The sequence below is a fragment of the Puma concolor genome, chromosome E1, assembly GCF_028749965.1.
Source record: "Puma concolor isolate L17-30 chromosome E1, mPumCon1.1.hap2, whole genome shotgun sequence".
NCBI lineage: Eukaryota > Metazoa > Chordata > Mammalia > Carnivora > Felidae > Puma > Puma concolor.
In genome coordinates this window covers 62,608,461-62,628,794 of record NC_141680.1, presented here as the reverse complement: position 1 = coordinate 62,628,794, position 20,334 = coordinate 62,608,461, and the positions used below count along the sequence as shown (strand labels likewise).

The window sequence follows — 20,334 nt, the reverse complement described above, 5'->3', positions numbered from 1 at the left end:
TTTTTTTCACAAAGGTGGAAACTGAAGGCCTGGGAAGTAAACAGATTTAGGAGGATCACTGGGCTGTCATCTGTTAGTGGGTCCACAACACTTATTTGGGAAATTTGGTTTCTTTCTTTTTAAATTTTTTTAACGTTTATTTATTTTTGAGAGAGACTGACAGAGCATGAGTGGGAGAGGGGTAGAGAGAGAGGGAAACAGAACCTGAAGCAGGCTCCAGGCTCTGAGCTGTCAGCACAGAGCCGGACGGGGGGCTCAAACTCATAAACTATGAGATAATGACCTGAGCGAAAGTCGGGCGCTTAACTGACTAAGCCACCCAGGCAGCCGTGGTTTCTTTCTTTCTTTCTTTCTTTTTTTAATGTTTTATTTTTTTTATTTTATTATTATTTTTTTTTAACGTTTATTTATTTTTGAGACAGAGAGAGAGCATGAATGGGGGAGGGTCAGAGAGAGGGAGACACAGAATCTGAAACAGGCTCCAGGCTCTGAGCTGTCAACACAGAGCCCGACGCAGGGCTTGAACCCACGGACTGCGAGATCATGACCTGAGCCAAAGTCAGCTGCTTAACCGACTGAGCTACCCAGGCGCCCCATGTTTTATTTATTTTTGAGACAGAGAGAGTCAGAGCATGAGCAGGGGAGGGGCAGAGAGAGAGAGGGAGACACAGAATCGGAAGCAGGCTCCAGGCTCTGAGCTGTCAGCATACAGCCCGACGCGGGGCTCGAACTCACGAACTGCGAGATCATGACCTGAGCCGAAGTCGGATGCTTAACCGACTGAGCCACCCAGGTGCCCCTCTTTTTTTTTTTTTTTTTTTAACATTTATTTATTTATTTTGAGAGAGACAGAGTGTGAGTAGGGGAGGAACAGAGAAGGAGACATAGAATCCAAAGCAGACTCTGAGCTGTCAGCACAGACCCTGATGTGATGCTCGAACTCACGAACCGTAAGATCATGACCTGAGCTGAAGTCGGATGCTTAACTTACTGAGCCACCCAGCCACCCTTGGGAAATTTGGTTTCTAAAAGGTAGTTGCTATCATAATGCCATAGCACTGCTTACAGGGCTATATTTATAAGAATAAAAGGAGAGAGAATTAGCTGCGCTGGACGCCAGAGAGGAGAATCTCTGAGTCTTTAAGAAATTCTAATTTCCTCCTCTTTGCTCTTTTTGTAGCTGCTGACCGAGGTCAGCTTGCTCCTAGGGGTCGAGCTGGGGTACGGTGCATTCTGGAATTCTCGAGAGATCATCTGAGACTGAGATTAAGCATTAAGTAGCTACTGCTTAGGCAATTGCGTGGTAAACACCGGCCATTAGAGTCCTGCATGCAGTTCTTTTTTTCTTTGAGGCTTTGTGGTACGGAAATTTCTTAAATTTGTAGTGACCATGTAGGAATATGATTTTGATTTTAACTTGAGGCTTTTGTGCTTGGTAGCAAAGTAGGGTTGTCAAACAGGTTACATTCAGGTTTCAGAGAAACCTAAGAATATAACATCGTAGTTCTCACTTTTATTTGCTTTTTTTTTTTTTTTAATTAATTAATTATTTATTTATTTATTTTATTTTTTTTATTTTTGGGACAGAGAGAGACAGAGCATGAACGGGGGAGGGGCAGAGAGAGAGGGAGACACAGAATCGGAAACAGGCTCCAGGCTCTGAGCCATCAGCCCAGAGCCTGACGCGGGGCTCGAACTCACGGACCGCGAGGTCGTGACCTGGCTGAAGTCGGACGCTTAACCGACTGCGCCACCCAGGCGCCCCTTATTTGCTTTACAAGTATCCTTACGGTGCTAGTATTTCCCTCTGGGTAGTTCATTGTGACCTCACACAGGGAGACGCAGAATGACAACCAGTCACTGGGAGGGTTGGAGTTGGGGGATGTGGGGTAGCTTTGACCGCTTTGTCTCTGAAGCCATCGTCTGCGTAGTAGTTACCGTCTAGGGGAGATTTTCTTGGGAATACTCAAAAAACAAACATACTTATTACTCTGAAATGTGTTTCCCCTTAAATGAAAATCCTTTCTTCTGGTTAGAAGAGTAATATGGATTAATTATAAAAGGTGCAAACAATACAGAAAAGCGTAAAGAAGCAAGTGAGAACCACTCAGAAATAACCGTTAACATGGCACGTCTTTAGTGCACACTCGCGTGCACACATACACAGGTGTGTGCACATCTTCAGTAAGTGGGATCGTACCGTACTGTCGCTGTATTTCATCAAATCTAAGACATTGTTGAGTTTAAGGAGAAACATTTATGTACCATTAGGAAAGAAAAAATGCTTTCACACCTGCTTTCCCTTGTCATTTAGGTTTTATACTTACGTAAAGTGTTTTTCTAGACTTGCTTGGAATTAGTTATTAAAAAATGTTTGAGAGAGAGGGAGCGTGTGGGCATGTGCTCAAGGGAGGGACAAGAGAGAGGGAGAGAGACTCCCAAGCAGGCTCTGCACTGTGAACAGAGCCCAGTGCAGGGCTCGATCTCATGGACCATGACCTGAGCTGAAAACGAGTTGGACGCTTAACTGACTGAGCCACCCAGGCGCCCCTGGAAGTTTATTTTTTTTATTTTTTTTTTTTTTATTTTTTTTTTCAACGTTTATTTATTTTGGGGACAGAGAGAGACAGAGCATGAACGGGGGAGGGGCAGAGAGAGAGGGAGACACAGAATCGGAAACAGGCTCCAGGCTCTGAGCCATCAGCCCAGAGCCCGACGCGGGGCTCGAACTCACGGACCGCGAGATCGTGACCTGGCTGAAGTCGGACGCTTAACCGACTGCGCCACCCAGGCGCCCCTGGAAGTTTATTTTAATCACGTGTTGTTCTTATACATACACAAGAAAGAAAATCTGAGTGAAATTAATTGGGTCGGATCTCTCTCCAATGCCATATTCAGAGTCTGGCCCTTCCGAACCATTGTTTGGATTCAGCCGTCACTGTCCCCATCTCCCTGCAGAGGGTCATCTTCTGCTCTGTCAGGAGGATTAACACCAGCTGCCCACACCTGTTCCGTAGGCGCTGGTACTGGAGGTTTTCTTGGGAATACTGAAAAACTGCTGTCTTACTAGCGGGCGGGGCCCAGCAGCCAAAATTCCTGTTCTTTCCTTGATTGATCATTAGATGGCTTGTTTGACAGAAATGTTGAGGGATGACAGTTATTCAACCATGCTACCTAGGTGACAGGTTTACAGGAGCTCAGGCAGTCACCTGTATGTCCTGCTGCCCCGCAGGCAAGAACTGTAACACGCCATTGTTCCTAAGATGCATCCATTCCAAAGATGTTAAAAACTTACAGGAGAATTTGTAACTTGGTTTTTTTCACTTGACAATACGTTAAGGAATGGTTTTATGTCAATAAATGTAGATTTATATCTTTTTAAAAATTATGTTTAAAAATAACGCCTAACAGGGGCGCCTGGCTGACTTGGTGGAGCACGCAACTCTTCATCTTGGGGTCGTGAGTTCAAGCCCCTCGGCTGTAGAGATTACTTTAAATTAAAAAAAAAAAAAAAAATTTTTTTTTTTTTTTTTTTTAGTGTTTATTCTTGAGAGATAGAGACAGCGTGGACAGGGCAGGGACAGAGAGAGACACAGGATCCAAAACAGGCTCCAGGCTCCAGGCTCCGAGCTGTCAGCACAGAGCCCAATGAGGGGCTTGAACTCACGAACCACGAGCTCATGACCTGACCGGAAGTTGGATGGATGCTTAAACGACTGAGCCACCCAGGCACCCAGAGATTTATAAACATTGGTTTAGGGGCGCCTGGGTGGCTCAGTCGGTTAAGCGTCCGACTTTGCGTCAGGTCACGAGCTGGCGGTTCGTGGGTTCGAGCTCCACATCGGGCTCTGTGTTGACAGCTCAGAGCCCAGAGCCTGCTTGGGATCCTGTGTCTCCCTCTCTGTCTGCCCCAACCCCACTCATGCTCTGTCTCTCTCAAAAAAATAAATGAACCTAAAATTTTTAAAAATTGGTTTAGACGGTAAATTTTGTGTGTCATTTTCTTTTAAGAGTTTAAAGTTTATTTTTTTGTAATCTCTACAGCCAGCGTGGGGCTCGAACTCACAACTCTGAGAGTCCCACGCTCCACTGACTGAGCCAGCCACGCGCCCCCATCTAACCCGTTTTTAAGTGTACAGTTCAGTAGTGTTAAGTGTATGCGTATCGTTGTGCAACCGTCGCGACCATCTGTTTCCAGAACTTTTTCGTCTTTCAAATCTGAAACTCTCCCCATAAACAGATAGCTCCTCTTTCTCGCCACCCCCGGCCCTTGGTATCTGCCGTCGCGCGTTGTGTCTCCGCGGAGGACCACTCCGGGAGTCTCACGAAGTAGATCGTACTCATTTTCAGTAACTAGTGATCTGGCTGTGCGTAAGTGGGCTTGGAGTGGCTTTCCCGTTCCCTCACAGACTCGTGCGTCGGCCGCTGTGACCATTGCCGGCTCCGGCTTGCCGTCCCCGCGTTGGACGTCCTTGATCCCGCCTCAGCACGTGGCGCTGCGCCCTCTAAGGAACCATGTTTGTGAGTGTGAGGACACGGGTGAGGTGGAGTGGCTCTCACGGTCTCAGCGCAGCTGGTTCTTTGAGACCATCTAACGCTGCTCGTCCCACGCGCCGCCAGGCCGTAAGCCCCTCGGAGGGGCCGCTCGTCTGGCCGGTGCCCGTGCCCACCCCTCGTGCTCCCCAGCTGACCCGCCGGGCCGCTGCTGTCCCTCCCCTGCCCGGGCAGGTGGAGGGCTCCGTCCCGTCCTGACTGCCCTCTGCGGTCTGGGACCCGGTCCCGTCTTCTTCTTTTCTAACCACGAAGTAAAGTACATCCTAAGATGTGCTCGCACATTACAGGCAGCCAAGTGACGGAAGGTGGCGGACACACTTAGGTCGAGCGGGGGCGCCGCTGGTGCCGCGGGATCGGCTGGTCGGCTGGCCTTCCCCGCTCCCTCGGCTTTCTCCGGGCTTGACGCAGAGGGCTTCCCCGATTTTCGGTGTCGTGCCACCTCAGCGTGCGTTCCTAAACCCCAGATTTTGGTTTTGCCTGTTTCTGAATCTAACGTAAAGGGAATCATGCCATGTGTTCTTGTTACTTTGAATTATACGTGTATCAATTTCATTCCATACCATTTCTGGCTCTAATACGGTACGCAGAGTTTACCTCAGGTGTGACTATAAAGTTTTTAAGACCTTGATGATGCCCTTGTGAGACTGTGCTCAGACTTCCGTTGTTAATGGTCGGTGCTTTGTGGTAGATTGCCAGATCTTTAGGTAAAGCACTCAAAAGTTCGCAGAAGCAGTTCGTTGGAGTAGCATAAAAAAGTACTCCGTACACTTCTGTCGCTCTCAAAAGTGGGATTCGACGTATGTGAAGTACTGTTGCTGGTCAGCAAGTTTGAAAACGCTGCTGCATCTCAGGCCTAACAGGAGCACAAAGCTCTGGTCATGCGGTCCTGGGGGGACTTGCCTTCACACAAAGGGCCGGCTCTACAACAACCCTGCCCCATTTGGGAAAAGCCTTTTCATCCTGGGAGTGTTTGGCAGCTTTCATGGAGCTCACACTTCTGGCGAAAGCTTTCTCATTTTTGGGAATAGCTTGCAAGGCATTGTGTACGGAAACACACGATACTTTTGCGGAAAAGCCGAAATGCCACAGTCGGTTAGTTTCAGTTTATACCTAAGTTATTTCAGAGAAAAGTCAAACTAAAGACGTTATTTTTAGTCTTTAGTCTTTTTCTGCAGTTGGGAATACACATTTCATGGTCTTCGTTTGCTCGTGCTTTATTTTATTAATGCCTTTTTTATTTTTTTAATATTTTATTTTTGAGAGAGAGAGAGAGAGAGCAGGGAAGGGGTGAAGAGAGCGGGACAGAGGATCTGAAGTGGGCTCTGCGCTGACATCAGAAAGCCCGACGCGGGTCTCAAACTCCTGAACCGTGAGATCATGACCTGAGCCTTGGACACAACCTATTGAGCCACCCAGTGGCCCCTTATTAATGTCAGTTTTAGCCTGGAAAAAACCATATGGATGGTATCAGATACTTACCACGTTTGTCTCATAGAAAATCTTGTTTGTCTGAAGACCATTTCTTATCACTTGGAGAATTTCAGAGTTTTCAACAGTTTCCTGTTACATAGTTTAGAGTTTTTGTTGTCATACTTTCTGCCTTATTATCTTGGTGGTTGGAGTTACTTGCAATCCATTTCTTTAAAATGAGTAGAGGGGCGCCTGGGTGGCTCAGTTGGCTAAGCATCTGATACGAACTCAGGTCATGATCTCATGGTTTGTGAGTTCGAGCCCCACATCGGGCTCTGCACACTGACAGTGTGGAGCCTGCTTGGGATTCTCTCTCTCCCTCTCTGTCTACTCCTCCCTAGCTTTTGTGCTCTCGCGCACGTGCGCTGTCTTAATAAATAAACGTTCAAAAATAAAATCAGTAGAAAATAAGGTTAATATGTAAGGTTAATCGTTAAATCAACTTTTTTCTCATAGTGAATTAATAGTAGGTTTTAGCAATAAATCTGTACATTTTTCAAAATATTTATTTATTTATTTATTTATTTATTTATTTATTTTGAGAGAAAGTGAGCGCACACGTGCGCAAGGCGGGGAGGGGCAGAGAGAGAGAATCTCAGGCAGTCTCCACGCTGTCGGTGCAGACCCCATCATGGGTCTTGGGCTCATGAACAGTGAGATCATGACCTGAGCCAGAATCACAGAGTTGGACGTTCAACCCACTGAGCCATCCGGGTGCCCCTGCAGTTCTTTTTTTAAAACCAATCACGAGAGGGGCACCTGGGTGGCTCAGTCGGTTGGGGGTTGAGTGTCCAACTTCGGTTCGGGTCATGATCTCGCAGTCTGTGAGTTCGAGCCCCGTGCCAGGCTCTGTGCTGACAGCTCGGAGCCTGGAGCCTGCTTCAGATTCTGTGTCTCCCTCTCTCTCTGCCCCTTCCCCACTCATATTCTGTCTCTCAAAAATGAATAAATGTTAAAAAAAAAAAAATTAAAAAAACACACGAGACACACCTGGGTGGGTCAGTCAGTTAAGCATCTGACTTCAGCTCAGGTCATGATCTCACGGTTCGTGAGTTCGAGCCCCGCGTTGGGCTCTGTGCTGACAGCTCAGAGCCTGGAACCTCTTTTGGGTTCTGTGTCTCCCTCTCTCTCTGCCCCTCCCCTGTTCATTCTCTCTCTCTTGAAAATAAACATAAAAAAATTTTTTGAACCAATCATGAAACATTTAATGTGATAGTTTCCTATTGTATAGTTTAGAGTTTTTGCTGTCATACCTTCTGCCTTATTCTTCCAGTGTTTTTCCTGGGTGTGACTTGTACCTGGTGTTGGATTCATCAGCCTGGGGAACATCCGGCATTTCCTGTAGTGGAGGCTTGCTGGTGACGCCCTCTTAGGTTTTGGCCTGAAAACGTTTTCAGTGTGCCTTTGTATTTGAAGGGTATTTTCGCCAGATACAGAATTCTGAGTTGACAGATTTTTTGTTCCATCTCAGCACTTTGAAGGCGTCCTTCCATTGTCTTCTGGTCTCCATTGATCTCCGGCTGTCAGCGGTTCGAGCATGATGCATGCACCTAGGGGTGGTTTTTTAATGGATCTCACTTGGGATTTGCTGAACTTCCTGGATTTGTTACTCGGTTTGTTGTCACTTTTGAGGTTTTCAGCCATTCTCTCTTCAAATACTTTCCAGTTCTCTATTTTCTTTTCCGTAGGATCATTAATTAAATATTGTCCCAGGAGTTCTGAAGGTTCTGTTCATTTTCTGACAAATCTCTGTTTTGAGGTCGTGCAGGCTCTAGTAATCTGTCTTCAGGTACATTGACTCTTTCTTCTGCTTCTCCCTTCGGCTGGCAAGCCCATCGGTGTTTTCCATTTCAGTTATCATATTTTTCTGTTGTAGAATTTCCATTTGATTCTCTTTTATTGTTTGTTACTCTGATGAGACTCCTGGTCTCTTCGTTTGCCTCTACCCTGCTGGCCCCTGAGCATTGAGCCATGGCTCGGACTCCTCTCCTGGCCGGGTCTCAGGTGCTGACTGCCGGCTGATGCCTTCCCCAGGGCGCCTGGGCGTTGGAGGGAAGGCTTGGCTTTCCCTTCAGTCTTCCCCCTCCTCGGCCCTCTTCCTTGCTTCCTTACAGGTGTGGCTTCCATCCCACCCGCTTCCAAGCCAGAAGTCTGAACACCCCGCTTATGTCCGTCCTTTCCCTCACTCTGTCCTGCCCCTCATCCCACCCATCAGCAGAGGCCGTTGATTATGAGAGCTGGAAGGTCCTCCCCGCTCCGTCCCCAAGTCTTGGCCGTGTCTGAGCCCGTCTCCTCTGGGCTCTCTTCCCACCTTCAGACTGTCGATGGCTTGGCAGCCCCCTGCCCTTAGCCCCTGCGGCCCTGTGTGCCAGCTCTTGTCCCCCTTCCCATTCTGTTGCTGACCGTTTCCTTTCTGCCCGCTGGGCTCTGGCCTCACTGGCCTCTCTCTTCCCACCCCCTTCCTGCCTCTCGGCCTCTGTGCTGCTCCTGCTGGCTGCACTCTTCTTTCTCAGCTCTGAGTAGCAGCTTTAGTCTCTTCCTCCGGGCCTCTGCTCAGACGTGGTCTTCGCAGAGGCCTGTCTGTCCTCCCGTCTAGAGTGGCCTCTCCCATGCTTCCCTCTCTTCCTTTCCTGCCGTGGTGCTGACCTCGACCTGTGCTTCTCATCTGCTAACTTTCTCTCCCCGCTGTGATGCTGAGGTCCTCGATAGCAGGAACCTTGGCTTTGTTGTTCACGGTCGTGTTCGGAGCGCCCAGAGTGGAGCCGGCACGTAAGACCGTTTACCGATTGGTGAGCGAGCAGTGAGTATTCTCAGCACCCACTGAGTACCTGGCATGGTGGACACTTGCTGTCATAGACACGGGAGCCTCGTTCTTCACTTCTGGCTTTCTTCTGCTGGGCTTTAACATTGGAATTGATTTCAAAAATAGAAATAAACTTTCCAGATATGGCCATGACTTTTGCTTGCGTCAAACTCTTACATGTGTCGTTCAGTCTTATCATTTACACAAATCTTCGCTTCTGCTTGGCCGCTTTTTTCATTTTACTTGACATCTGTGTGGGCAGCACAAATTTCCTCCCAAGAGAGCAAAATAACAAAAGAAATTTGGTTCACGAGGAACAGTTTCTAAATTTAACAAGTGTTCTAATATTACTATTTGGTATGTGTGTGGCCCGAGTAGTGATAACTCAAAATTTTTTTAAATCTCTGTTGTCTTCTGCTTGTTTTAGGTCGCAAAAGAGTTTGGCTTCCAGAATAATGGCTTCTCAGTTTACATAAATAGAAACAAGACTGGAGAGATAACAGCATCATCTACCAAATCCCTGAGTCTGCTCAAAATCAAGTAAGTGCCGTGGGGGGGATGACAGGGCGGGGAGGGGGTGACTCCAGTGGCCCACCGATCGCTCATTCTGCCCGATTGCCTCCCAGTGCCACCGCGCGGTGGCTGGAGTGCAGGTGAGCACGTTTTTTGCCGGGATTTCAGCAGTCGCACCGGCTCCGCTGGTCCTCTTGTGCTGAGCTGATTGACTTGCAGATTCTGAGCTTTTGTCACTGAGGAGAGAGAGTTATGGGTTCGGGGTGTGCGCCCAGCTGCACACTCAGCTCTGTCTCTGCAGAGAAGGACCTTGAACGCGGCCGTGGGGAGTTCTGCCTCGGGACTGCTTGGCGAGGAGGAGGGGCCGTCGCCCACACTATATTTCTTGGTGGCGTGACCCCCTCGAGCTCCTTAGCGGGGGGCAGTCACGTCAGTAGGGTTTCCAGGATGTAAAGACCTCTTACCGTGGCCGCTGCCTGTTCTCCGTAGTTTAATTGGAGCCCAGCCACATCCATGCGTTGCTGTGCTCTCGTGCTCCAAGGGCAGAGCTGAGTGATTGTGATAGACGGCCTGGCCCCCGAAGCCGAAAATATTTACTGTTTGGCTCTTCACAGAAGAAGTTTGCTGACTCCTGTCCGAACTGTCTGGGCATACCTGCTCACGTGCCGGTGATCGCCGTCCTCGGCGGCGAGCTTGGAGCTCTCTCCTGTCGGGGCTGCAGGCCGTGTGGCTGCTGTGGTGATCGAGCTGGCTTTGCTGGCGGTCAGCCCTGCGTCTGTTTACCAGTTAGAATAATAGGCTATTTGGACAATTTGTGTGATCGTTTTTAGGTTCGTGAATTAGTATGCCTAGGAGGAAAAATACACAATTATAACATTCATTCATTTGTTCCTCAACAGATATTTGTTGGGTACCTGCCACTTGCCTATTTCTGTAATTAGCTAAAGCCTTTCGTTGTTGACGTCCATTCCCCACGTGGGTGAGGTCATCCTTCCTCTCAGCTTGTAAAGGGCTTTGTATCTTGAGAATCACTTCTCGTGAACGTTCCGTGGTTTGAGTTCATCTGGGGAAGTTACTTAACCCCCCTGGGCCTCACCCTCTTGGTCTGCGAGTAGCCGTGCCGCCTTCCCGTGGCTGCGCAGCGCCTGCCCACGGCGAGCATGCGGATGACGCCTGTGTTACCCAAAACTGTTGTGATAGCGGATGCAAGCAAGGGCGGAGGTTACAGAGCGAAACGCCTCTGAGAGAAAGCCCCCAAACTGTAGTGTTGTCATAGAGCTGTCCCAGAGGGGTGGGGCCCGGGAGTGGGGCAGCTCGGCCATCCTGGGGGGCACTTGGAGGCACTGTGAGTCACGCTTGAATGTATCTTTCCAGTGATAGTCGTACTAGTTATTGTCCAACTTGGATCTGACCTTGTGGGCTATGTTCTCTCTTACCTGACGTCTTTGGGCAGGAGTGATGTGCCTCTCCTTGACCTTGGTGTTGGTCTTCCCCCACTTCTTCTGGCCTCTGGGGTTGTAGTCCAGTCTGCTTGACTCTGTTGTTCATTTAGAGGTGATCCTTTTTTCCCTCTGGCTGCTTTTAGATCTTCTGTTTCTCATGGGGTCCTGGTTTCTGTCTGATCTGTCCAGGTGTGGATTCCTGGTTCCTTTAATCCTGCCTGATGTACGCTGTGTTTCCTATACCTGCAGATCAGGTCTGCAGAATTTGTGGCCATTATCTCTTTTTATTTTTTTTAAAATGTTTATTTTTGACAGAGAGAGAGACAGAGCATGAGTGGAGGAGGGGCAGAGAGAGAGGGAGACACAGAATCGGAAGCAGGCTCCAGACTCCAAGCTGTCAGCACAGAGCCTGATGCGGGCCTTGAACCCACAGACTGCGAGATCATGACCTGAGCCGAAGTCGGACGCCCAACCGACTGAGCCACCCAGGCGCCCTGCCATTATCTCTTTAAATATCACTGCTCCCCAGTTCTCTTTGTTATTGCAGTGATTACATTTTTCACTTCTAAAATGTTCGAATTGATTTCTTTTCGGATCCAGCTGTTAGCAACATGCACTCGTGGGGGCCACACTGCTCTCACACCGGCCTCTAGGCTTCCGGTGAGGAGCACCGGGCTCCCCGGGGGCTCTGCCTTGGCCAGTCACACGCGTGAGGCTTCTGTCTTGGGACTTGGGGTGTCTGTGGTCTGTCTCCCCCGTATGGAATCGGGATGCACTGTTGTTGGTGCTGTCTGTGGTTGTCTGGCCTGTCCGTATGAGGGGGACTTGGGAAGATTTACTGAATCTGTGACCCTGCCACCCTGCTCCCAGAAGCCCATGTTGTTGGGTGGCCTCTTGCTGCTTGGGCTTTTTCCATCCCGTTTCCGGTGACCATTCTGTGGCAGTTTGTGTTCCAAGTCGTGTAATTCCAAATCTGAAGTCCTCGGTTCTCTTTCTCTGGTATTGTTGTCTCTGCCCACTCGTGCGTGTGATGACTCGGTTCTCTCCTGCGTTTGGTGACCCTTTTTTGAGAGCTTGTAGTTGACCAAACTTGGTCTTGGGGAGTCCTGGAGAGCTGCAGGGGAGTGGCTTTTCCGTGGAGGGAGGCCTGCACTTGCTTCTGTTGGGACAAGGGGGCCCGTGCACCTGGCGGGCCTTCGAGTTAATTTCTGTCTTTGGGCTTCCTGAGCCGGGTAGCGTCCCTCATCCCACCCCAGTGCGTGCGGCACAATAGGCCTTTGGTTTCAGACCCTGAGGGACTACAGCATCCACCGCTGCGTAGTGGGTGGAGGAAGACAGGATTCCTCCTTGGTTCCTATTCTCAGCTGGTGGTCTCTCCCAGCTGTTGAGACGTCTGGCTTTATGTGTGGCCTTTCAGGCTGGGCAACCTGCTTTGGACAGGCTGGCTCAAGGCCTCGCTTCCCGTTGCCCAGACAACAACTGTGTAAGCCAAGCTCAGGGCCCCTGTCGTGCAGTGTTCTCTCGCTGTTCTTGTTTGAGCTACTGTGGGCTGTCGAGACCCTGCGGGAGCTCCGTACTTTGTCCAGAGCTCCGCAGTGCTTGTCGGAGTAGATCTGCTAAAGCAGAAGTAGCCGCCGAGCCAAGAATTCCACGGCTGGGGGTGTGGAGGAATGTCCGGTCCCTTGCTAGAGACAGAGGTCTCTAGCTGGAGTCTGGCAGGTTTGTTCCCTCGGTGGGGAAGAGGCAGAGGGGAGAACAGACCCGCTGCAGAGCCAAGGGGCCAAGCCTCTTAGCGGCCTGTGTCTCTGGTGTCTGTGCTCGAGGCCCGCTGCCCCACCTCGCTCGGGGAGCGGGGTCAGGGGTGCGGCAGGCTGTCCCTTCGGTCTTCCGGCAGTTCGGTGCCTACCACACGTGGTGCCACAGCTCTGCCTTCAAGACCGGGGCTGATCTTCGTGCCGCAGGCCCTCCGCGCGCGGGAGCCCATGCTGCGTCTGGACCGCTGCTTGTGAGTGGGGACGTCACACGCCTCAGGCCTGGGGCTTGGCTGTGCCCGCCGGGTCTGGCGGTGAGTCAGCAGTGTGAGTGAGCAAGGAAGGAGCGTAGTTGACATGGCAAATGATAGAAGGTCAAACTCTGCCGTTTGAAATGTGAGTTGTGCAGCCCATTTGGCTTTAAAAACCAACAGAAGCCCTGCTCATAGGGCCACTTCTGGAAACGTGCCCTGTAGAACTAAAACCACACAGCTGCCTGACTTTGGTCATTTCGTCCAGTGGTGTCCGTGGTGGCAGACACCCATCGGTGCACATGCCACCGGCGTGGGAGACGGGGTGAGCTCGGAGGCAGGCTCGCCGGGGAGTGCGGCCGTTAGAAGCAGTGCTCAGACCTAGACCGTGTTTGGAGGGATCTCGGGTGAGGTATCGTTGAATGAGAAAAGCGGATGCACGGGGCGCCTGTGTGGCGCAGTCGGTTAAGCGTCCGACTTCAGCCAGGTCACGATCTCGCGGTCCGTGAGTTCGAGCCCCGCGTCGGGCTCTGGGCTGATAGCTCAGAGCCTGGAGCCTGTTTCCGATTCTGTGTCTCCCTCTCTCTCTGCCCCTTCCCCGTTCATGCTCTGTCTCTCTCTGTCCCAAAAATAAATAAACGTTGAAAAAAAAAAAAATTTAAATAAAAAAAAAAAAAGAAAAGCGGATGCAAAGAATACGTCTTCGGTCATCTCATTTTTATCGAGTGGGACGTACGTGTCTGTGCATACGTGTGGGGCGGTGAGTGTGAACGTAGGGAGGAACGTAGGGAACGTAGGGTGGAAATGGAAGGCTGTGTACTAGGCGGCGAGACTTAGGAGTGCTCGACAGTAGGCGGGAAAGAAGGAACAAAGAGAAGTGGAGCCAAGCTCGGCGTGAGCAGGGGAGAGTGCTGCCCACGGGCCGGGTGTATACGTCGCGACCGTGTTTCATCTGTGTGGCGTCGGGCGGGCGTGGGGGTCTTACAGTTGGGCGAGAGATGAAGTCACACGGCCACGGAGCGCCCTCCCTGACCTTCAGAGTGCTAGGCGCGTGGCAGTGCTGTGCAGGGAGGGCTCTGGGCTCTTAGAATTAGCAACCTCGTCATTTGGGCCTTCAGGGAGGTTGGATGCCAGAGACCCTCACGTCTGAGCAGCTCGTCTGGGCGGCCCAGGTTGTGAGAGGAAGGGAGGCAGGCCCTGCCCTGTGTTCGTCACCTGACAGGCATGGAGATTTGCTGTTCCTGTTCCCCTCGGGCCTCGCCGGCCCCTCGTCGGAAATGGAGACGTCGGTCCCGCCGGGGTCGAAGGCCTGCGGCGCTCCCACCGTGGTGGAAGACGAGATCGACCAGTACCTCAGCAAGCAGGACGGGAAGATTTACAGAAGCCGCGACCCACAGCTGTAAGTGCTGGCGCCGCCGAGCCGGCGGAGGGAAGGGTTCGGACGGGCCGTGCTTTAGGGAGTGGCTGAGGAAGAGAGGCAAGTTCTGAGTTTGATCCTCTCCGTTCAGGCGAGATTTCACTCCAAGTTACTCTGGAAGCTTTTTCTTACCGTGTGAGTCTCCAAGTGTGCTGCCACACGTACTTTAAAAGCGTTCAAGTGTTTGGAACTAAGATCTGGAATACGGGAGGGAACTGGAACCAAGCCTTTCCCGGGATGCGCTCCTGAGACACTTGCCACCCACGCAGCGGGTGCGGCTTTAGCGGGTGTGGGTGCGGCGGGGCAAGCGTGGGGGGGGGGGGTGACGCCTGGGCACCTAGCAGCGGAAGGTCCTTGTTCGGGTCCCCTCGTTCACTTACAGGAGGGACATTTCAACAGCGCATCCACACAGTACGTTCTGCCCGTTCTGTTCGGCGGGTGTCCCATCTGGGGACGCTTGCTGCTCCTTGTCGGCACGGTTACCTTCCACCCGGGATTACATGGGGCGCATTTGTGTAGTTTTGGTTTTTTGCAGTTCTTTTAAAGAAACCAGTTAGAAACGTCTGGGTGGACGCTCAGTGATGGGAAGTTGTCTGGGGGAAGGTTGTTCGTCTCTGCAGTAGAGCTCCGTAAACGTGCCGGGGTGCTGATGCCGAGATGCCGGGATCTAAGTGCTGCCTTAGCAACTTGCGGGTCTCGGACTAAAGAGCCCAAGCGGTGCTCAGCGGCTCAGCATGGAGCCGTTCCAGAGCCACAGCCTGTGTCCCTGTTCATTTGCATTTCCTCCCAGGGATCCCGCGCTGGCTTCCCCCACGGCCCGTGTCTTGGGGCCTTCATTAGGAACTTTTCCAAGGTGGCTGTGTGCGTGTATGTGTGCGTTCTGGCCTGCCATCTGTGAGAGCCTGCCTGTTAGCAGACACAGGCCATCTCTACTCTGAAGTGTAGAATGCTCGTGCGTCCAGGAGTTCTGACCCCATTTAGAAAAGGATCTGCTTGAGCCCAGAGGGACTGCCACTTGGCTTTCCCACCAGCCCATCACTGCCCTCCTCATTGGAGCGCATTGCGCTGTCACCTCGCACGTGTGGGTCTTCTTAAGGCTTCTCTGACCGAAATGGCCGAAACCCACAGAGCCAGGCATCCTCCGTGCATTTCTCAAAACTTGCGCAAAGTGGGTGTTTCCCAAACTGGAGTGACTTCTGTTCCACTGAGAAGGATTTCGCCACATCCGCATCCCGGCTTTGTTAGTATTTACTTAACGTCTATCGAAATTGATTTTAAGTACACTCACTTTAGTTTTTACTCGGTGTCATTTTAAGCAGTTAATACCCATAGAATCACAGGTTTGACGTCCTGATGAATTTTTTCTAATAACACATCCAACTAAATACTAAACTGTTTTATTACAATAAAAATGTTCACATCCCAGCTAAAATAATTCTGCACAGCAGGTGCCTGGCTGGCTCAGTTGGTAGAACCTGTAATTCTTGATCTCGGGGTCGTGAGTTCAAGCCCCGTGTTGGGCGCAGAGTTTACTTAAATAAAAAATAAATAAAATAATTCCACGCAGGTCGGGAAAAACTTTATTAAGTATGGTGTGTGCTTTAAATATCAAAAACATTGGGAGGCAGCAACAGGAAAACAGGCCTACTAATCACTGTGTTTCTCCCGCCCGTGCTCTCAGGTGCCGACACGGCCCCCTGGGGAAATGTGTGCACTGTGTTCCGCTAGAGGTGAGAGCGTGCAGCGTAAGTTCCGGGCTGGCGGGAGGGACTGCTTCCCAGGGCGTGTCAGGTGTCCGCTCTGCACCCCTGCGCCGGGCCGGAGCCGGAGCAGACCTTACCTGTCTATTGCCCTGGGCCCTGGCGTTCCCGCTGGTGCAAGCCGCGTGAAGAGGGCCGGCCTGTATTTATGGGAGTGACCTTCTGGTGGGTTATGAATGGCCGACGCGTTTGTATTGCTGTGATGGACGGGCAGCGTTCCGGCGGGCTCCCCGGACAATCCTTCTAAAACCTGACACGGCGCTGGGGCTGGCGGTTTCTGTGCTCGTCGTCGTTTTGATTTACTTTTCCCTGAGTCTCCCGTCCTCCTACTGATTTGTCCTGGTGAGATTGAGAGTTACCATAATAATGCTGACTGGTAACTGGTTACTGCTGAGTTTACAGCAGCAAGGCCAACCTGATTTTCTTCGTGAGCCTCCTCTCCATCTTGCGGCTCCCCCCGCCCCGCCAAATTTTCCTGATAGCTACCTGACCTAGAGCATTTTGTATTTAATAGAGATTTATTTTAATCTCGGGAAGATAGCTGGTACACGAAGAAACCTTTGGTTCTGACCTAGAACGATAAGTGAGAAGCCAGCCCCGGTTCTCTCTCCTTGCCCTCCGTGGGGCCTGACTTGACCCCCACCCCCGGGGGCGTGCAGCAGGAGTGCGGCCCGCCTCTCCTCACCTCTCTGCGCCCGCGGGCGTGGGACTGTACTGACTGTGTGTGTTTCGGCAGCCGTTCGACGAGGATTACCTGAACCATCTTGAGCCTCCTGTGAAGCACATGTCCTTCCACGCCTACATCCGAAAGCTGACCGGGGGGGCCGACAAGTAAGCAACCTGAGCGCAGTTAGGCTGTGCTGGTGTGGCTCTGGCGTAGCTCTGATGTGCGGGTGCCCCTTTTGTGTATCTGGCAGGGGTCGCTTAAAGACCACGAGCGTGTGAATGAGAAAAGCAAAGATCGGGGTCTGGGCGTGGAACATTTGAATTCGTGGCTTCTGCCCCGATTCTAGAAAAGAAACAGACGGGTGGAGCCTCTGATGCCCTGTCATAATCCTTGCCCGGGCTGGCGGGCAGATGCCAAGCTGGCAGTGGTCTCTGTGGAGGCCCCTGGTGAACGTCCCCCGCTTCCCCCAGATACGTGGTGGTCCCGCAACTTAGTGGTATGTGAAGGCGGATGAGATAAGGCGGCACGATGGTCAGTCTTGTGGAGTGTGGGCTCATCCTTTGCTTTTCAGAAAAACTGAACCCACCGCATGGTGCTCTTGGCTCACTTATTCCACAGCCCCCATCAGCCCTTTGCCCTGGAGCCCGCCCCTTTATCAGCTTGATTTCACAGCCATCGTGTGGGCTCGGCAGGTGTGAGCTGCAGCCTCGGCCAGGTGGGCGGTGGGGCGGCCAGCTCTGGGCTCCCTGAGCGCGGGCGGTGACAGTGGCTGGAGAGGGGCTGACCGAGAGCATTTTGAGTTCTTCTAAACCACGTCAAGTACTTGCCTGTGCGACCCCTTTCCGCTGACTATACTTCACCCTCCCAGAAAGTGATGGACTTCACACCAGGATTTTACAATTCCCATCAGTGCAGCAGGACGAGATGGTGGCTGAACCCAAGGCAGCAACGTTTTGTGAAGGGTGTCATGTTGGCCTGATTGTTGTTTTTTCTCTGACAACCTACTGACATCCTAAAAGGAGTTTTTAAAAAAGTTAGACCAGGAGGAAAAAAGTCCAACCAGAAACCCGTTCTTGCCTGTCCGTGGGGTAAGCCATGGAACTTCCTGGACTAGGTATGAGTAGAGATTGTGTTGTGCTGAGCTCCGTCAGCCTTCCGCACATTTGCGGCTGTCGGTAATGTGCAGGCCGGTGGCGGTCCCTGCTGCCAGCGTGCTGTTGGCCTGTGAAGACAGGACTGAGTTATGGGACCGTTTGTGAATGGGAAGCTGGCAGAGGGTCAAGGCACATGTGCACATTCTCCCCGCATCCAGGTGGTGCCCTGGCTTCCTCACGGGATAGTCTTTATTCCAGCTGAAAGCCGGGGACAGAGGTCTTTGTAACGTACCCTCGTCGGGGTTCTTCCCTGTGATTCTGAATTTTTTACGAGCATCCAAGTACTGGACTCGTGACGTAGATGTTGCTGATGAGTTAATGAAACTTAAAAACTAGCGTTGTTTCCTCTTAGTGGCACGGGTTAGAGCAATAGATATTTAATTGCGTCCCTGAAAGTCTTCATGAGTGTTAGTGACCGACATTGAAAATGGAGACGTTTTGTAGGCTGGTAGTTCTGTATTCGTGCGCAGTCTGCATGTGCAGGACGGAGGCTGGGACTCCGCGAGAGCACTTTTTAGCACGTTTCCCTTGCTGTTGCCTCCACACGCTTAGGTCTTTAGAACTCTGTTCAGGAGGGGTAGGATATTTGTCATATGATTTCCAGTTTCCTGCTGAACGTTTCACCATCGGAATGTTTACTCAAGTTGCCTCTTCTTGTTCAGGGGGAAATTTGTTGCTCTGGAGAACATCAGCTGCAAGATTAAATCAGGATGTGAGGGGCACCTTCCGTGGCCCAACGGCATCTGTACTAAGTGCCAGCCAAGTGCCATCACACTGAACAGACAGGTGAGACATTTGCCGTGCCCGCCTAGACAGCGGAAAACAGTAGATTGGTTTTCATGGCTCGGAAATGAACATTTCCAGAAGGGGCCGTCCTTGGAGGGAGCCACCCCGTGCAGAGTGCAAGTTCAAGTGCACTTTCAAGTCCTACGCTGGAGGCCTGGAGGTGTTATTTGTGAGATCTGTTTCAGGCCTGGGCGAGGGGGTCTTCAGTTTTCTGTTTTGTCGGCCTGCGTGGAAGTAGAATTTTCTTGGTGACTTTAAAATGCTCCTTGGTTGTGACTTTGCCTTCTGGGAGCTGGGAACCGAATTGTCCTGGAGCCCCCTGGGAGCACCTGTCCAGGCCAGGTAAAGAAGGGAGCTGGACTCTGGAAGGAGGAAGAGACAGGGAAAACTATACGCAGTATCCTGGCCTCTTCCCCTCTGGTCTCCGTGCTCACCTGGCCTTCCCTGCACCACTGGCCCACGTTTCCTCCTTAGAAAGCTCTCCATAGCCTTTGTGACTGCCTGGGAACGGCTTTCTTTCTTTTCTCTCTTCCCTTCCCCCATACCCCTTCTCTTTCTTTTTTTTGAAAACTGATTTTTGTGCCAGAGATCGTGAAAACCTGCACTTTAGGTGAAATCCCAGTAAGATGAATTTGAATTAATTTACAGAGGAATCCCACCTCCACCCACCCACCCTCTAGAATCTTGATGGCAGAGCACATTCTTTTTTTTTTTTCTTAATGTTTATTTTTGAGAGGGAGAGAGAGAGAGAGAGAGAGAGAGAGAGAGAGAGAGAGAGAGAGAGAGCGTGAGCAGGGGAGGGGCAGAGAGAGAGGGAGGCACAGAATCCAATGCAGGCTCGAGGCTCTGAGCTGTCAACACAGACCCCGACGGGGGGCACGAACCCCCATACCGCGAGATCATGACCCAAGCCGAAGTCAGACGCTTAACCTACTGAGCCCTCCAGCCCTACTGCCCCTTCAGGGCACATTCTTAAAACGTGTGTGCATGTGTGTAAGAGCTAGGTGAAGGCAATTTATGAATGGCTTAGACTAGAAAAATAAGTTATTTATTACTGAGTGTTTTCATCACCCCATTGTTTGCTCTACAGAAATACAGACACGTGGACAATATCATGTTTGAGAATCACACGGTTGCCGATCGCTTCCTTGACTTCTGGAGGAAGACAGGGAACCAGCATTTCGGGTATTTGTACGGACGGTATACAGAGCACAAAGACATTCCGCTTGGCATCAGGGCCGAAGTGGCCGCGATTTACGAGCCTCCCCAGGTAGGCGGGCTGGGGCTTCACGGCCCGAGGCTTCTGTGGCTTCTGCTCTGAAGGCTGCGCGGGACTCTCGTTTCGGGCTTCGTTTCACTCCTTTTGCTTTATCGTTTCCCAGTCTGTCTCCGTCTGTGTCTACACGAGACACGTGCACACAGACACACGGTATTTATTTTCCGAATTCTTAGAGGGTAAGCTCATGGCCCCTACGTATTTCAGTGTGCCTTTCTAACGCGTAAGGATGTCCTCTTACCTAATGATAAATACACTTGTCAACTTCAGTAGGTTGACCATTGATGCGATATTGTCATCTGTGCCCTATGTTCCACTTCTGTCTCTTGTCTCCAAGTGCCACACGGCTGCTCTCTCCCTTGTAATTCTGTAGCTCCTTTGCCCATGCCTGTGGTCAGCTGGCTCAGAAATGATGGAACCAGGGGGTCTTTATCCCTGTGCCACACACACAGCTATCTTAGAATGACAGCACCAAAATCACCACCGGTAT

General features: G+C 51.2%; 1 protein-coding gene across 2 annotated transcripts in view; it reads left to right on the top strand.

Moving 5' to 3' along the window:
- The window catches only part of NPLOC4 (NPL4 homolog, ubiquitin recognition factor), a 62,614-nt gene that overhangs the window by 5,006 nt on the left and 37,274 nt on the right, over positions 1 to 20,334 (top strand). For both annotated transcript variants that reach the window (XM_086685581.1, XM_086685582.1), the window contains exons 3-8: positions 9,255 to 9,367; positions 14,007 to 14,183; positions 15,883 to 15,931; positions 16,698 to 16,792; positions 18,445 to 18,568; positions 19,659 to 19,838. In XM_086685581.1, coding sequence (XP_086541707.1) covers positions 9,255 to 9,367; positions 14,007 to 14,183; positions 15,883 to 15,931; positions 16,698 to 16,792; positions 18,445 to 18,568; positions 19,659 to 19,838 — 738 coding nt within the window. The remainder of the gene's footprint in view (positions 1 to 9,254; positions 9,368 to 14,006; positions 14,184 to 15,882; positions 15,932 to 16,697; positions 16,793 to 18,444; positions 18,569 to 19,658; positions 19,839 to 20,334) is intronic.